Raw genomic sequence first — 15,270 nt, forward strand, 5'->3', positions numbered from 1 at the left:
TATTGAGAAGTACACCACATTGTGTGTCTCATCATAAGAGTTCCAAAAAGGTGCAGTTTGGACTATATGACTGAATGTTACAGGGTAAAAACACTAAGAATGCTGACAAAGGTCAGTTTCAGTTTGTACAGGGGTCAAAAGTTAAAGTTGCTCCAATTTTTGTAAAAAGTGATGCAAATTATTGGTTAACAGGCTTCTTAAAAAGAATAGTTTGCACCATGTTAAGGGGTAACACACATCATGGATTCCAGTGGATGTTATCCTTGTGGAGACGCTTTGATTTGTTTCTTTCAGGACCAGCTGGAGCTGTTGTACACCGCAGGACCAAATGTTGCTGCAGAAAAGTAAATGCAAATCCAAACTGGATTGACGTCTCTGTGCTGTAACTGATTGTCAGTGTGTATGTGTGTGTGTGAGTAACTGTTGTGTTACATCGTGTTTCTCAGGGTGTCCCAGCTGCTGTCATTAGCCACAACACTCTGTTCTCAGGAATCTTCAAACCTGGGCCTTCCTGATTTCCCTCTAGACATTCTGCTTCCTGCCATCCATCTGCTGGTAAGAAACCTGAAACCTTTTTGCTTTTCTCAGAGACATTAAAGTTTCTTGAGGACCAGGGACATGGCGTCTGATTCACATGGTTCTGTGTGTGTGTTGTTGCAGAATGTTTTCCCCACGCTGTCCTTCCAGCAGTTTATCCAGAGACTTTACCCCTACAACAGCATCCTGGGCAGAGAGGGGCGGACGGCTGTGGAGGGTGTGCTCAGTGTAAGAACACAGAAATGTTATGAAACCAAACCAAATGTAAACAAGGTGCAGTAGATTAGTGCAAAAGTAGTGGAGTAAGGAAGAAAAGTGATTCACCCCCACTCAGCCAGCTCAGGTCAGGCTGCCAAATCCACTGCTCTCCAGAACTGCTCTGGGTCTGCAACCCATTCGCAGTGGTCACCATTTATCTGCTGCAGCCAGGTGAAACGTGAGCATGTCCTTGGTCTTCTCCAGCTGCTGGGGTCCTCAACACTGAGGCACCACATTCTGGATCATATCCAGAGGAACACACCACATGGCCAGAATGTCGTAGCTGATGCTCCCTCACAATGCGAGTGATCCTCCTCATCTTCATCTCACTAAGTAATTGTTCAACACACTCCATTTCAGCTGTGCCTAAGGATCCTCTCAAGAAACCTGGTACTGAAGACAGTCAGTTTTCAGCTTTGGTCACTGGTTGGAGTGTAAGTCCCAACAATTTATTAAGACAGGAAATACTAGCAACCTGAACACTTGGACCTCATTCTCCTGCAAAGATATCATGATCGCCAAACACCTCTGACATGGTTGTGTCCTTCAGTGTACACTGTCCCAGCTTACATCTTGCATCCTGCTACTATGTGCTGGTGTGTCTCTGGGGTACATTTACACAGCCTGCATCTTGGGTCCTGTCGGCTGTGGTAGACTCCTGCCTCTATGGATCTGGTGCTTTGGCCCTCTTGTACTAGCATGATCAGAGCTTCTGTGCTGTCCTTTAGTCCGGCCTTTTCTAGCCACTGCTAGGACTTCTTGATGTCAGCCACTTCCTCTATATGCCAATGGTACATCCCATGGAGGGTCTTGATCTTGGTCATGGATGCTCCTCATCTCATCCTATCCTGGATCGTGGCTCTGACACTCACTATTCCTTGCCCTCCCTCTTTCTGTTGCTCATAGACCTTCAGGGTGCTGGACTTTGGTTGGAAACCTCCATGCATTAGGAGTTTTTGCGTCTTGACATCAGTGCCATCTATTTAATTCTAATTCAACTTGGAAAAGTTGTTCTTTACCTTAGTCTGATTTCTGGCACTGAGAAAAGGAAGCTAGTCTCTCATAGTCCGGACAGTAGGAGCTGAATGCAGCCATAAGCAGGTCGCAAGGTGGCCATCAGTTATGGCGGATCTGTATTTTGACTTGATGATTTTCAAATGTGTAAAGGCAGACTCACACAAATATGTTGATCCAAAAAGTGCAGTCAAATTCTGTGCAGTTTCTCTGAGGTTGGGGTGCTTCTCTTTCTCTATTAGATTCCAGAATTGGACATTCATGTCAGGTGTTTTTCTGGATTTGAGCTCAATGTCATTTTTCAGTGTGAGGGTCTCATTCTCAATAGCACAAATATCCTGGTTGGAGAGTGATGCCACTTTGGACGTCACACTGTCCACAGCTGTATTTCCCCAAATGATAAACAGAGAAAACTGACAACAGGCTCAATGGATGCAAAAAACATTTGTAAGAAAGGCTAAATCCAACTATCTGTCTTCTAGCTGTGCATATTCAGCATGGGTTGAACGTTTCAGAAATTCTTTATTTTCCAGCAACAATTCAGAAAACTGTTCCAGAAATTTACCTCTGCTGAGCCACCTAACATCTGTGTGCAGCAGCAGATCTGTGTGTTCTGCACCTGTCTACTCCAGCTGCACATGGAGTAATGGCCTCTGTAGACTCATCCACATCCATCACATCTCCCGTATTTAAAGTCTTCATACACAACCTTTGATAGTGAATTATACGACTTTTCAATTCCTGGAGTTTTCGGGCGCGCAGAGGGGATTTAAGTTTGCATCATCGCGCTTGTGGATCATCCTGAAATGTGTTCCAAATTCCCTTTCTTTGGTAAAGCCACATTTACATTGCAGTTAAGACTGATGGACTTTTCATTCAAATAATTAAAAAAAGTAATCCTTCTCCCACTCTGAATGAAAATGATAAGTTTTAGTTTTTTATGTTTCTGCCATTGTAGTATCCACTCACTCTAGTCTAGTTTCTCGCGCCCTTTCGACCCTGCACATGTGCAGATAGAAAGAAGCGCATGACTTTTTTTTTTTTTCATGTAGTCATCTGATAGACAGCGATCGACTGGTTGAGCACGCTGGCTGTAGACAACCTACTCTTCAGTGACGGAGACTGTCCTAACAGGCTCCATTATCAGCGGGTGTCACGCTGTAATGTTTGTGGTTCCCTTTGTCTCACTTGTTTCTGAAAAGCTAAAAATATATTCATTTTAATGCAGAGATTGTGTGATGTCCCTTTTCTAGAGATTTGAACTTCTGGATGGTCATCGCCAGCCAGCAGCCAGTGGCATTCTGAGCATTTCCTTGTCTCAGGACCTGGAGGGCCACGTAGATGTGACGTTATGTGGATCTGAGGGGAACGTAACCTTTCAGGTACACGCTCTGTTCGATGGCTGTGAAGCTGCAGTCTGTTAGCATGTTATCAACAAACCAGTGTGAAAATGTGAAATGTTTTGGAAAACAGCGCAGGTTACAGTGGTTATTTATATCGCACTTGTTCATAGCTGATTGCACAATTCATTGTGCTTTAACATTTACATTAACTCAGCGCCGATCATAGGTGTCACCTGAATCCAGAAAGGACAAAGAGGGTGCAGGTTTCTTTGTAACCAACAACTGTACCAGGTGATCTCATTGATGAACTCATCCCGTCTGCTGTTAATCAGTGAAATATTCGTCCTGGGTCTTCCCCGGGGCCTCCTCCCAGTTGGACATGCCTGGAAGACCTGCTTAGGAAGATGACCAGGGAGCATCCTCACAGGTGCCCGAACCACCTCAAATGGCGCCTTTTGATGCGAAGAACTAGCTGCTCTACTCTTAGTGTCCAGGAGTGTAAGTCCAGATACCCGATGGAGGAATCTCATTTTTGCTGCTTGTATCTACGATGTTATTCTTTCAGTCATTTCTCAAAGCTCATGAGCAGAGGACAGGAGCATAAATCGACTGTAAATTGAGAGCCTTGCCTTCCGGCTCAGCTCTTTCTTTACCACGGGTCTGGTGCAACGTCCGTAAAATGGTAAATGGTCTGCATTTATGTAGCGCTTTCCCATCGGCGTCACAAGCTCAAACCGCTTTACAATGATGCCTTGCATTCACCCATTCACACAGACACACTGATGTCAGGGTGCTGCCATGCAAGGTGCTCACTACACATCAGGAGCAACTAGGGGATTAGGACCTTGCCCAAGGGCCCTTAGTGATTTTCCGGTCTGGCTGGGCTTTGAACCAAGGATCCACTGGTCTGAAGCCCAGCGTTTAACCACAAGACCATCACATCCCTCATAAAATTTCAGATGAAACCCCAGTCATTCTGTCAATCTCATCCTGCAATTTACTCCAACTTATGAACAAGACCCTGATACTTAAACTCCTCCACTTGGGACAGTAATTCTCCCCTGACCCAGAGGGGCCAGTCCACAGTTTGCTGACAGACCATGGTCTCAGATTTGGAGGTGCTGATTCTCATCCCAGTCGCTTCACACTCAGCCTCAAACCTGCTCAGTGCACATCGGCGGTCACCACCTGATGAAGCCAGCAGAACCACATCATCTGCAAAAAGCAGAGATGTAACTCTGAGGTCACCAAATTGGACACCCTACAATCCCTGACTGGCCCTTGAAATCCCGTCCATGAACATCAGAAACAGGACTGGTGACAAGGGTGACAACGGGCATCCCTGGTGGAGTCCAACACCCACGAGAAACAGGTCTGATGCTCCTACTTTGGTCATATGGAGACCAAATCGCACGTTGCAGCGTATGTGGTACCCCATACTCACGCAGCATTCTGAAGTATAAATTGTAATCCTTGATGTTTTCTGTTTTCTATTTGCAAGTTAGAAAGTTCCTTGTTTTCACTCAGGTTTGCCACAGCAGATCTGATCTGCTGTGGTTTTTACATCAGCTGCTCATCCTGATGCAACTCCACATTACATGGAGAATGGGCAGTGCCAGTCAAATACATCAGTTATACTATATGTTAAAGAAAACAAATGTCTTCATTCTGTTTTTTAAAGACGCAACAGAGTCAGACTGTTTTATCCCAAATGGCAAACTACTCCATAAAAATGCTGCACAGTAAGAAGAAACTCTGTGGCCCACAGAACACGGATGGACACACACACAAACACACACACACACACACACACACGGCAGTGCTGGAATCAGAGAGCGCAAACTAACCAAGAAATCAGACCTCACATGAACGGGGATCCAATGAAGTTTGGTTAAAATAGGGATAATATAGTCAAACGTCTTGGTCCTGGTTAGAACTCCAGCATCAGCTTTCTGAACCAACTGGTGACCCTTAATATTCGTGTGTACTAAACCGGAATTCCAGATGAAACAAAAAACATGAATTAACGTCTATGCATCAGCCAGAGACAACATCGGACTAATCTTTACTATATTATCGTCTGTCCTCCGCAAAACCACAGTTCACTCCTCCATACTGCTGTCCAACTGAGAATTTATTCTGCCCAAACCACTTCAAATAAGATCCAGTATGTTTTCCAACGTGTGTTTATTTGTCCATCTTGCCTCTTTTTGGAATTTAAAAGTCCTTCTGTTTAGTAACAGCACATTCTGTGGGGTGCACATGTGCTACAATGAGTTCCTGTCCATTGTTAACCTCACCCCCAAGGAGACACAAAGTGACTTCCACTTTCAGAAGAAAAAAAGTGCTTTTTTTCCCACAGTGCCATTTTCTTTGACAGATGCTGTTTATACACTGGATTGACTTTTACTCAGGAAAATATGGTCTGACATTGAGAAAAGCTGAAAATCAAAACACAGGACGAAACAGCAGGCGAGAGCTGCCTTCTTCAAAGATCCCTGCAAATGGTTGGACACAGTCCATCTAACCTACGAATATCACTGTTGGCTAGTAACTTTGAAAAATGGAGCCAATTATTCCAAACAATGCAGTGGTGTCCAGCTGTTGAGGTGTATTGTTTTTCTTTAAAAGCTTTACAAAAAGAATATATTTAAACATTATACAACCCCTGGCAAAAATTATGGAATCACTGGCCTCGGAGGATGTTCATTCTGTTGTTTAATTTTGTAGAAAAAAAGCAGATCACAGACATGACACAAAACTAAAGTCATTTCAAATGGCAACTTTCTGGCTTTAAGAAACACTATAAGAAATCAAGAAAAAAAGATTGTGGCAGTCAGTAACGGTTACTTTTTTAGACCAAGCAGAGGGAAAAAAATATGGACTCACTCAATTCTGAGGAATAAATTATGGAATCACCCTGTAAATTTCCATCCCCAAAACTAACACCTGCATCAAATCACATCTGCTCGTTGACATTAACCCTATGTCATGAAATTGACCCTATGTGTCTTTTTGCAAGGAATGTTTTCACAGTTTTTGCTCTATGGCAAGATGCATTATCTTCTTGAAAAATGATTTCATCATCTTTAAACATCAGAAAAGTGTCCAAAATATTAACATAAAGTTGTGCATTTATTGATGATGTAATGACAGCCATCTCCCCAGTGCCTTTACATGACATGCAGCCCCATATCATCAATGACTGTGGAAATTTACATGTTCTCTTCAGGCAGTCATCTTTATAAATCTCATTGGAAGTTTTGCTTCTGCCTTCACCCTTTCATCCACACAGGTTCTCTGTACGTTGTTCTTTTTATGTTTTGTTATTGTCTTTATTGTTGTTCCTCTGTGTGCTGATTAAATAAATTCATTCATTCTTGACATATATCAAGCAAATATCATGAAGCCTGTGAGATCCTGGCGACTCCACAAACGCGTCTGCCATTTTTCCCCTCCAAGTAAATTGAGAGTCACCATTTCATATCGCTGCCATGTTGGTTTAGTTCATGTGAAGGTTGGGTAGACGTCGGACTGTGGTAGATTGTAGTTTTTCCAGTTTTCTAGCATGTTTTCGTGAGTTTGTGACACACCAAGTTTTTCATTTCACAGATTTTACAGAGTGATGGACCTGTTTGTTGATATTTCTTGGTCCAGGTCCCAGCCGGCACCAAGGAGCCCCGCCCACCCAACAGCAACCCTGCCTTCATCAGTACACCAAGCCACGCCCAGCTTCTGGCTGAGATGATACAGTCACACATGGTTCATGACTTGTGTCTCATCGGAGCAAAGGTGGCCAATGCAAAAATCACCATGAGAGTAATCCCTGGAACAATTGTCTGGTGTTTCCTAGATGTGACCTGTCCTGTTTTCCAGGGTTGTGGGAAGTCGGTAATTGCCAGAGAGTTTGCGGAGATGTTGGGTTACAGCATCGAGCCTGTGATGCTTTATCAGGTAAATGTTTAGTTCTCAGAATGTACTTTTCCCTGCTTCTGACTGCATATTTGAACTGGAGTCACCAAAGAGTGGAGGGCAGAGATCACATGATCTCTTGTGTTTGTGTGTTGATTTCAGTGCGGACAAGTTATCTGGGAAAATTTCAACATAGTTTTGTAGGTTGATTGATAATACCTGGGTCTGGACAGAGCTGGTGAATCTTTGGTGATGGTCTGGATCTGTTTTCTGGGTCATGTTTCTTTAAAACTCTGAGATCATCTGGACCTGTCTCCATGATAGGGTATTTTAGGGTTAAAGGGGATCAAGATTCAGAGGTTTTGAAAAGATTGATGAAGTTTAAGTGTGTTGAGTCAGTGGGAGCTGAAGAACTGGGAGCAGAAGTAGTCCAGAGGGCAGTCTGCATGGAACAACTGGACGAGGGTCTCAGGAGTGTTCTGTGGCTAAAGAAGACCAAAGGTGAAAAGCCACATTAGTAAGACGGTGGTGAAACCAGTTGTGATGCATGGGTCTGTCACATGGGCAGTGAAGGGAATGAGTGATGAGATGACTGTGAGGATGGACAGAACAAAGGAAGACCTGAAAGACAGGAAAGTCGAGGAGCGTGCCGCAGCTCTGCAGTCGGGGCGCCCTCCGCAGCTCTGCAGTCGGGGCGCCCTCCGTAGCTCTGCAGTCGAGGCGCCTGCTGCAGCTCTGCAGTCGAGGTGCATGCCGCAGCTCTGCAGTCAAGATGCCCGCTGTAGCTCTGCAGTCGAGGCGCCCGCTGTAGCTCTGCAGTCGAGGCGCCCGCTGTAGCTCTGCAGTCGAGGCGCCCGCTGTAGCTCTGCAGTCGAGCCGCATGCCGCAGCTCTGCAGTCAAGATGCCCGCTGTAGCTCTGCAGTCGAGGCACCCGCTGTAGCTCTGCAGTCGAGCCGCATGCCGCAGCTCTGCAGTTGAGATGCCCGCTGTAGCTCTGCAGTCAAGGCACCCGGTGTAGCTCTGCAGTCAAGGTGCCCACTGCAGCTCTGCACTCGGGGCGCCCACTGCAGCTCTGGAGTTACTGCATTTAAAACATGCCATCGGGCTGCTTTTGTGATTGTTGTTTGGAGAGATGAGGGCTCTGAGTGTAGAATGTTTAATGCCGTTTTTATAGTTACAGTCAGATTATCGCTCCAAAGATGGAGGAAGGAAGCAGTTCCTCTCTGGCCTCTTCCCACCACAGCTGATGGCCTCCTAGTAAAGTGCTGCTGTGGTTTCTGTGAATAACCATCTATCATAGACTCTTTTGAACGACCTCAGTCAGTTGATAATTGTGCTGGAAATGTTTGGGTTGTAGTATTAATGGACGCATCACGCTGCAGCCATATTTAGCTGGATGACATCAGGCATGGAGTTTGATTTGGGAATGTGATGTACTACTGAAAAAACTCCCTTTTGGGAAATCTGTGACATGTGGGGATCGAGTGGCATCTATTCATGTTTCTTCATTCATGCCCCACACACACACACACACACACACATCTTTTTGGTTTGAAGGAAGACTGGTCGTCACTGCTCCACTGTGGCCTTTAATCCAGAGTGATTCATTCCTTAATTCATTGGTACTCATTCATTGATATTGATGCAAGATTTTTTTTTTTTTAAATCAATCTTTGGATGTATGAATCCATCTGTGGGAATTAAAATGAACATACAACCCCAATTCCAATGAAGTTGGGACGTTGTGTAAAATGTAAATAAAAACAGAATACAATGATTTTCAAATCCTCTTCAACCTATATTCAATTGAATACACCACAAAGACAAGATATTGAATGTTCAAACTGATAAACTTTATTGTTTTTTGTGTAAATATTTGCTCATTTTGAAATGGATGCCTGCAACACGTTTCAAAAAAGCTGGGACAGTGGTATGTTTACCGCTGTGTTACATCACCTTTCCTTCTAACAACACTCTAAGCGTTTGGGAATTGAGGACACTAATTGTTGAAGCTTTGTAGGTGGAATTCTTTCCCATTCTTGCTTGATGTACGACTTCAGCTGTTCAACAGTCCGGGGTCTCAGTTTTCGTATTTTGCGCTTCATAATGCGCCACACATTTTCAATGGGCGACAGGTCTGGACTGCAGGCAGGCCAGTCTAGTACCCACACTCTTTTACTATGAAGCCACGCTGTTGGAACACTGCAGAATGTGTCTTGGCATTGTCTTGCTGAAATAAGCAGGGACGTCCCTGAAAAAGACTTTGCATGGACGGCAGCATGTGTTGCTCCAAAACCTGGATGTACCTTTCAGCGTTGATGGTGCCATCACAGATGTGTAAGTTGTCCATGCCATGGGCACTAACACACCCCCATACCATCACAGATGCTGGCTTTTGAACTTTGTGCTGGTAACAATCTGGATGGTCTTTTTCCTCTTTTGTCCAGAGGACATGGCATCCATGATTTCCAAAAACAATTTCAAATGTGGACTCATCAGTCCACAGCACACTTTTCCACTTTGTGTCTGTCCATTTTAAATGAGCTCGGGCCCAGAGGAGGCAGCGGCGTTTCTGGATGTTGTTGATGTATGACTGTCACTTTTTTAATGCAGTACTGACTGGGGGATCAAAGGTCACGGGCATTCAGTGTTGGATTTCAGCCTTGCCGCTTACATGTAGAAAGTTCTCCAGATTCTCTGAATCTTCTGATTATATTATGGACTGTAGATGATGGAATCCCTAAATTCCTTGCAATTGAACATTGAGAAACATTGTTCTTAAACTGTTGGACTATTTTTTCATGCAGTTGTTCACAAAGTGGTGATCCTCACCCCATCTTTGCTTGTGAGCAGCTGAGCCTTTTGGGGATGCTCCTTTTATACCCAATCATGACACTGGCCTGTTTCCAATTAACCTGTTCATCTGTGGAATGTTCCAAGCAGGTGTTCTTTGAGCATTCATCAACTTTCCCAGTCTTTTGTTGCCCCGTCCCAGCTTTTTTGAAACGTGTTGCAGGCATCCATATTTGCAAAAAAACAATAAAGTTTATCAGGTTGAACATTAAATATCTTGTCTTTGTGGTGTATTCAATTGAATATAGGTTGAAGAGGATTTGCAACTCATTATACGCGTATTCTGGTTTTATTTACATTTCACACAATGCTCCAACTTAATTGGAATTGGGGTTGTACTTGTGAAGTGGCAGTTGCTGTGGCAGGCCAGCTCATTCAGATGGTTTCATATATCACAGTGTTGATGAGCAGATTTGGAGGCTCAGACTTCAGGTTTGACTATCGTCTGGATGTCTGCTGTCTTACTAAACGTTTTATGTTTGTCTGTTCATCTTTGTGGATGTATCTGATCAAATTCAGATGTCTGCTGTGAAGAAGCTTCAGAGGTGTTGCTCTGTCCCACAAAACCAGTTCAGCGTGATGCTTAGTGACCTTAAATTGCTTTCTCTTCATATGGGACACTGTGTGGTCATTTGTTGCTCTTTTGTCACACCCACATGTCAGCCTTTTTCTTTTCATGGTTCACCTCTCTGTCCCCGCCCTTCTCTTTGGCCTGGCTTTGTCCTTCCAGGACATGACGGCCAGAGACCTCCTGCAGCAGCGGTACACCCTCCCTAACGGCGACACGGCGTGGAGGCCGTCTCCGCTGGTCACAGCTGCCACTGAGGGCAAGTTACTGGTGCTGGATGGAATCCACAGAGTCAACCTGGGAACACTCACTGTGCTTTCCAGGTACACACACACACACACACACACACACACACACACACACACACACACACACACACACACACACACACACACACACACACACACACCATAACAGGAGGATGATGTCATCGTCTGAGGCATTAGCCATCTCTGTCTGATGCCTCAGATGAGGCGTGGACGGTGCACCGGCATCACGGTCGTTACCAGTGTGACAGGTGACAGTGCGGCATGACATGGATTGCGCAATACAGTCAACACCACGAAAATGCAGAGCGCATGTTAAAAATAACATGCCGGAATAATGAATGATAAGGTCACATGTTCATTTGTTTTGAGATTAATAAACATTTTGGCACATCAATAGGTCTCCTGTGGTGGCCTTCATCCCCCCTTGTTTTGATGAGTTAAAACACCTGTTAAAATACTAGTTATGTAATTTTCACATAAACACACCATAGTCATTATGATTCATTATGTTAAGTTTTTCACCCAAATTTTAATTTTGAAGGAACAGATGTGAAAATAAATCCAGTCCAACTTTTGCTCACAAAAGATGTTTATTAAATGAGTGAAAGAGAAGTTTTTTCCTCCAGAACCTTTGCTTTAATTCTTTAGACGCTGTCCTCCCTGCTCTAGAGTGGAAGCTCCTGAGACATTTGTCCTCGGTGTCAAACGAGTGATCAGTAATGTTGTCCACACAGATATCCTGACCAGAAAATGGACCGAAAACATCCAGAAACCTGGACTTAGGCAGGACCACGTTCCTCTCTACACCTCTACGGTGGAATTGAAACACGTGCACATTGTGTTCAGTTTTAATTCATTTAATTTAATAAAAAATTTTTTAATTTTATTTATTTTCATGTATATAGTGCCAAATCACAACAGAGTTGCCTCAAGGCGCTTCACACAAGTAAGGTTTAACCTTACTAACCCCCAGCTCTATGACCCGCAGACTTCTTATTCACCCCAGGGACACAAAGTAATCCTGCACCCTGAGAATGCAAAGCCCGGGCCGGTACGTAAGATTTAATTAGGTCAGCTAGGTAGGGAGGTGCCAGTCCATGAATAATTTTATAGGTTAGTAGCAGAACCTTAAAATCTGATCTCACTGGGACAGGAAGCCAGTGAAGAGACGCCACAATGGGTGTAATGTGGTCGAACTTTCTGCTTCGTGTCAAACGTCTGGCAGCAGCATTTTGAACCAATTGGAGAGCCCTAATGCTGGAATGCGGTAAACCAGAAAATGGAACATTGCGGTAATCCAGTCTAGAAGAGATAAACGCATGAATCAGGGTCTCAGCATCAGCCATAGACAGGATGGGACGAATCTTCACTATATTTCGCAGGTGGAAGAAAGCAGTCCTAGTAATATCTCTAATGTGGAAGTCAAAGGACAACGTAGGATCAAAATTACCCCAAGGTTCCTCACTTTGTCAGTGTGATCTTGATTGTTTCATTGTGACTCCGCCCTTGCACACACACAGTCGCACAGATGAGCGTTGTGTTTTGTGTTCCAGGTTGCTCCATGACAGGGAGCTGGATCTTTATGATGGCACGAGGTTGCTGAGGTTTGACAGATACCAGAAGCTCAAAGAGCAACTGCAGCTCAGTGACCAGGAACTTCAGGAGAGGTAGGTACCAGATGCACACACACACACACACACACACACACACACACACACACACACACACACACACACACACACACACACACACACACACACACACACACGAGGAGGTAAATGGAGAACATTGTTCCAAATGTATTGTCTGTTGTCTTGAGGGTGCTGTTTCTTCAGGTGGTGACTCTGGTTCATGGGTCATCATGGCTTACTGTGTAACAGGCAAAACATCAGATCACACAAAATCTCCTACTTTCTGTATATTTTCTGTGTTATGAGGCCCTCACTTACACTGCCAAAGATCAGTCTCGCTGCCAACGATCAGTCGCGTTACGTACATTAAAGCATAGATAAGAGAGAACTGTCTCTGTGTGTGTCTCAGAGTCAGGCAACAGTATACACATAAAATGCACAACCGATGACAATTGTAAAGCAACTTTTAAACAACATAAGAGGAAAGACTCATGAAAAAAACAAAAATAAACCTGATGTTGTTGCAGGCTTCATCTCAGGGACCTTTGGTGGCTTCTGTCCACTCTGTGATCTGACGAGTTTTAAATCTTTACACCTTATAAAAGAGGAACATAAAGGCGCACTGACAGATGACTAACAAACTCAGAGCAGAGTGCTGAGCGGTATGGCCTCAAATTACGAACAGCACCGCCATCATCTGATCAGAAATCGAACATGTGAAGGCGGGCATTTGAGAAATGAAGGACGCCCTAATGGCCTGGTCAGATGAGGTTTTTTTACTACAGCCGAGGGTGACAGATCTTCAAACTCAGGTTGTAACATCCAAAGACGGCCACGAGGAGTTACAAGTTACACTGCGGGTGAAACACTGCAGAGATCTTTAGGTGAACATGAGAGAGGGATAATCTGATGTAAACTGAAAGCCACGCTGCCATATGCCCAGACGACACTCTCAGGGTTAGCAAAATCAGAGCTGCATTCACGGACACACCGAAGTCACTACAAGGATGTAAACAAGTCCAATACCCTCTGCTGTATCTGGCCAGGCTGAGACGTTCACACAAACGAGGGCAAGGAATGAAGAACCTGAAGACTGACTGCATCTTTACCTGTGACGGTAATCCTGCATTTACACATAATGACGACAAGTCACAAATGCCACGAAGTATATGTTCTTGGCTGCTGATCATGAATGTGATGATTCGGGGCAGAGGTGTCAGGTGTCCTCAGGAATTGTTGCAACCTGTTACCACGCGTTACGATTAATGGCACGTATCGCTGGGGAATTATCACGAACCATTACGCACGGTTAAGAATAATCTTCCATGCTGTTGCGCATAACAGCGCATCGTTAACAGTTATCACATTGTGAATCAGGCGAATTGTCTCCATACACCCCTCATATTCATCCTACCGTCAGCTGATAAACAGTTTACTCCAGATTGCTCCTCAAAATCCAGGTGAATCCACAGAAGAACTTTGTGATTGCATGCTTAGTTGGGCTCTGTGCCGTGGAGCCAGATGTCTGGCTGCACGCGGCTCTCCTCTGGCTCAGACTCATTCTCTCGAACATCAGGCACAACAGCAGGTGGAACACTTGCAGGAGAGCACTGAGGAGCCTTGGAACGAGACTTAGCCGACTTGGTGTCATTGTCCTTCTTGCGGTGCAGCAGGGGTTTAGTTGTGCGCATGTGCCTCTGCCTATGTGTAAACGCAGCGTAAGAACTGTGAGAGTCGCTACACATTCACACGTTCACATCCTCAATATTGTTCATTTTCTTTTAAAATCCTAACACCACCTTAAATGTTTGTGTGTGCGTGTGTGCGAGAGAGATTGGGTGATTGTCATTTTTTTTTTTTATCTGCATCTGATTCCTTGTTACTGCGGTGCTTTGTGCCTGATGGACTCTGGTTTAAATGGAAGGACAGGTGCCACTCTGGTGGAGAAGATGCCCCTGGTGTGCAAATTGTCCCCACCCATCTGCACCCAGTGGTGGACTTTGTTCATGTATTTCCCACCATTGAAATAGGAAAGTGATGCTCTGACTTGCCCCAAATGCACTTGCGCTCTCTGCACATGTCCATTTTGTGTCCACCGTCAAAGTGGGGCCCACACAGGCTCCTCCTACACGCTCTGGCTGTGGCGGCTTGTTCTCTCTCTCTCTCTCTCTCTCTCTCTCTCTCTGCTTCTGCGTTGTGTTGGACTCCCCGACTCCCAACAGGACGCGACCTCGTGCTCTTCGGCACGGGAGGCGGACGCTCTGTCCAGTCGTCCCGGGCTCTGGCCTGAGTGGCCTGAGAATCCTTTAGCTGTCGGGGGCGTGAGGCCTGTTGACTACCACATGCACAGCGACTCCTGCTGGCCTCCGTCACACGGCACAGACTGTAAACTTTGGTGTTTTTGATGGTATTTGTGGATGTTATTACGCGTTCAGACATTTCATCATAAAAAGTATTTATTTTTGCACTTTCTTAAAAAATGGCAACATATGAAGGACATAAAGTGCCATAAATTAAAAAGGCATTGATGTCGTAAAATGGAGGAAAGTTGTGCTCACAGTTTTGCCTTTACCTGAGACAAAAAGACAGAAATCCAAACATATTTCACAGGGGCGCAACATCAACTGTTTTATCACTTAATCTGATGATTATTGTTTGGATTAATCATAATTAATTGGGTAGGCCACAAAAGGGTGAAAAATATTGATTTGTGTTTCTCAAAGCCCACAATGATGTCATCAATGGTCTTGTTTTGTCCACAACCCGAAAGCTGTAAAGTTTCCTGTCAGAAAGGATGAAAGAAACCAGAAAATGTTCACATTTAAGAAGCTGAAATCAGAGAATCTGGACATTAACTAAAGACTCGTTGGTGATGGATTTAATA

The 15,270-nt window shown here is 44.5% G+C and overlaps 1 protein-coding gene across 1 annotated transcript in view; it reads left to right on the forward strand.

The window, feature by feature from the left end:
• Window positions 1–15,270, forward strand: part of LOC117505997 (von Willebrand factor A domain-containing protein 8-like) — a 71,328-nt gene that overhangs the window by 37,721 nt on the left and 18,337 nt on the right. The window contains exons 7-14 of the mRNA XM_034165541.1: window positions 295–344; window positions 447–555; window positions 661–765; window positions 3,063–3,191; window positions 6,810–6,944; window positions 7,029–7,106; window positions 10,649–10,809; window positions 12,309–12,422. Coding sequence (XP_034021432.1) covers window positions 295–344; window positions 447–555; window positions 661–765; window positions 3,063–3,191; window positions 6,810–6,944; window positions 7,029–7,106; window positions 10,649–10,809; window positions 12,309–12,422 — 881 coding nt within the window. The remainder of the gene's footprint in view (window positions 1–294; window positions 345–446; window positions 556–660; window positions 766–3,062; window positions 3,192–6,809; window positions 6,945–7,028; window positions 7,107–10,648; window positions 10,810–12,308; window positions 12,423–15,270) is intronic.

The sequence above is a fragment of the Thalassophryne amazonica genome, unplaced genomic scaffold, assembly GCF_902500255.1.
Source record: "Thalassophryne amazonica unplaced genomic scaffold, fThaAma1.1, whole genome shotgun sequence".
Taxonomy (NCBI): Eukaryota; Metazoa; Chordata; class Actinopteri; order Batrachoidiformes; family Batrachoididae; genus Thalassophryne; species Thalassophryne amazonica.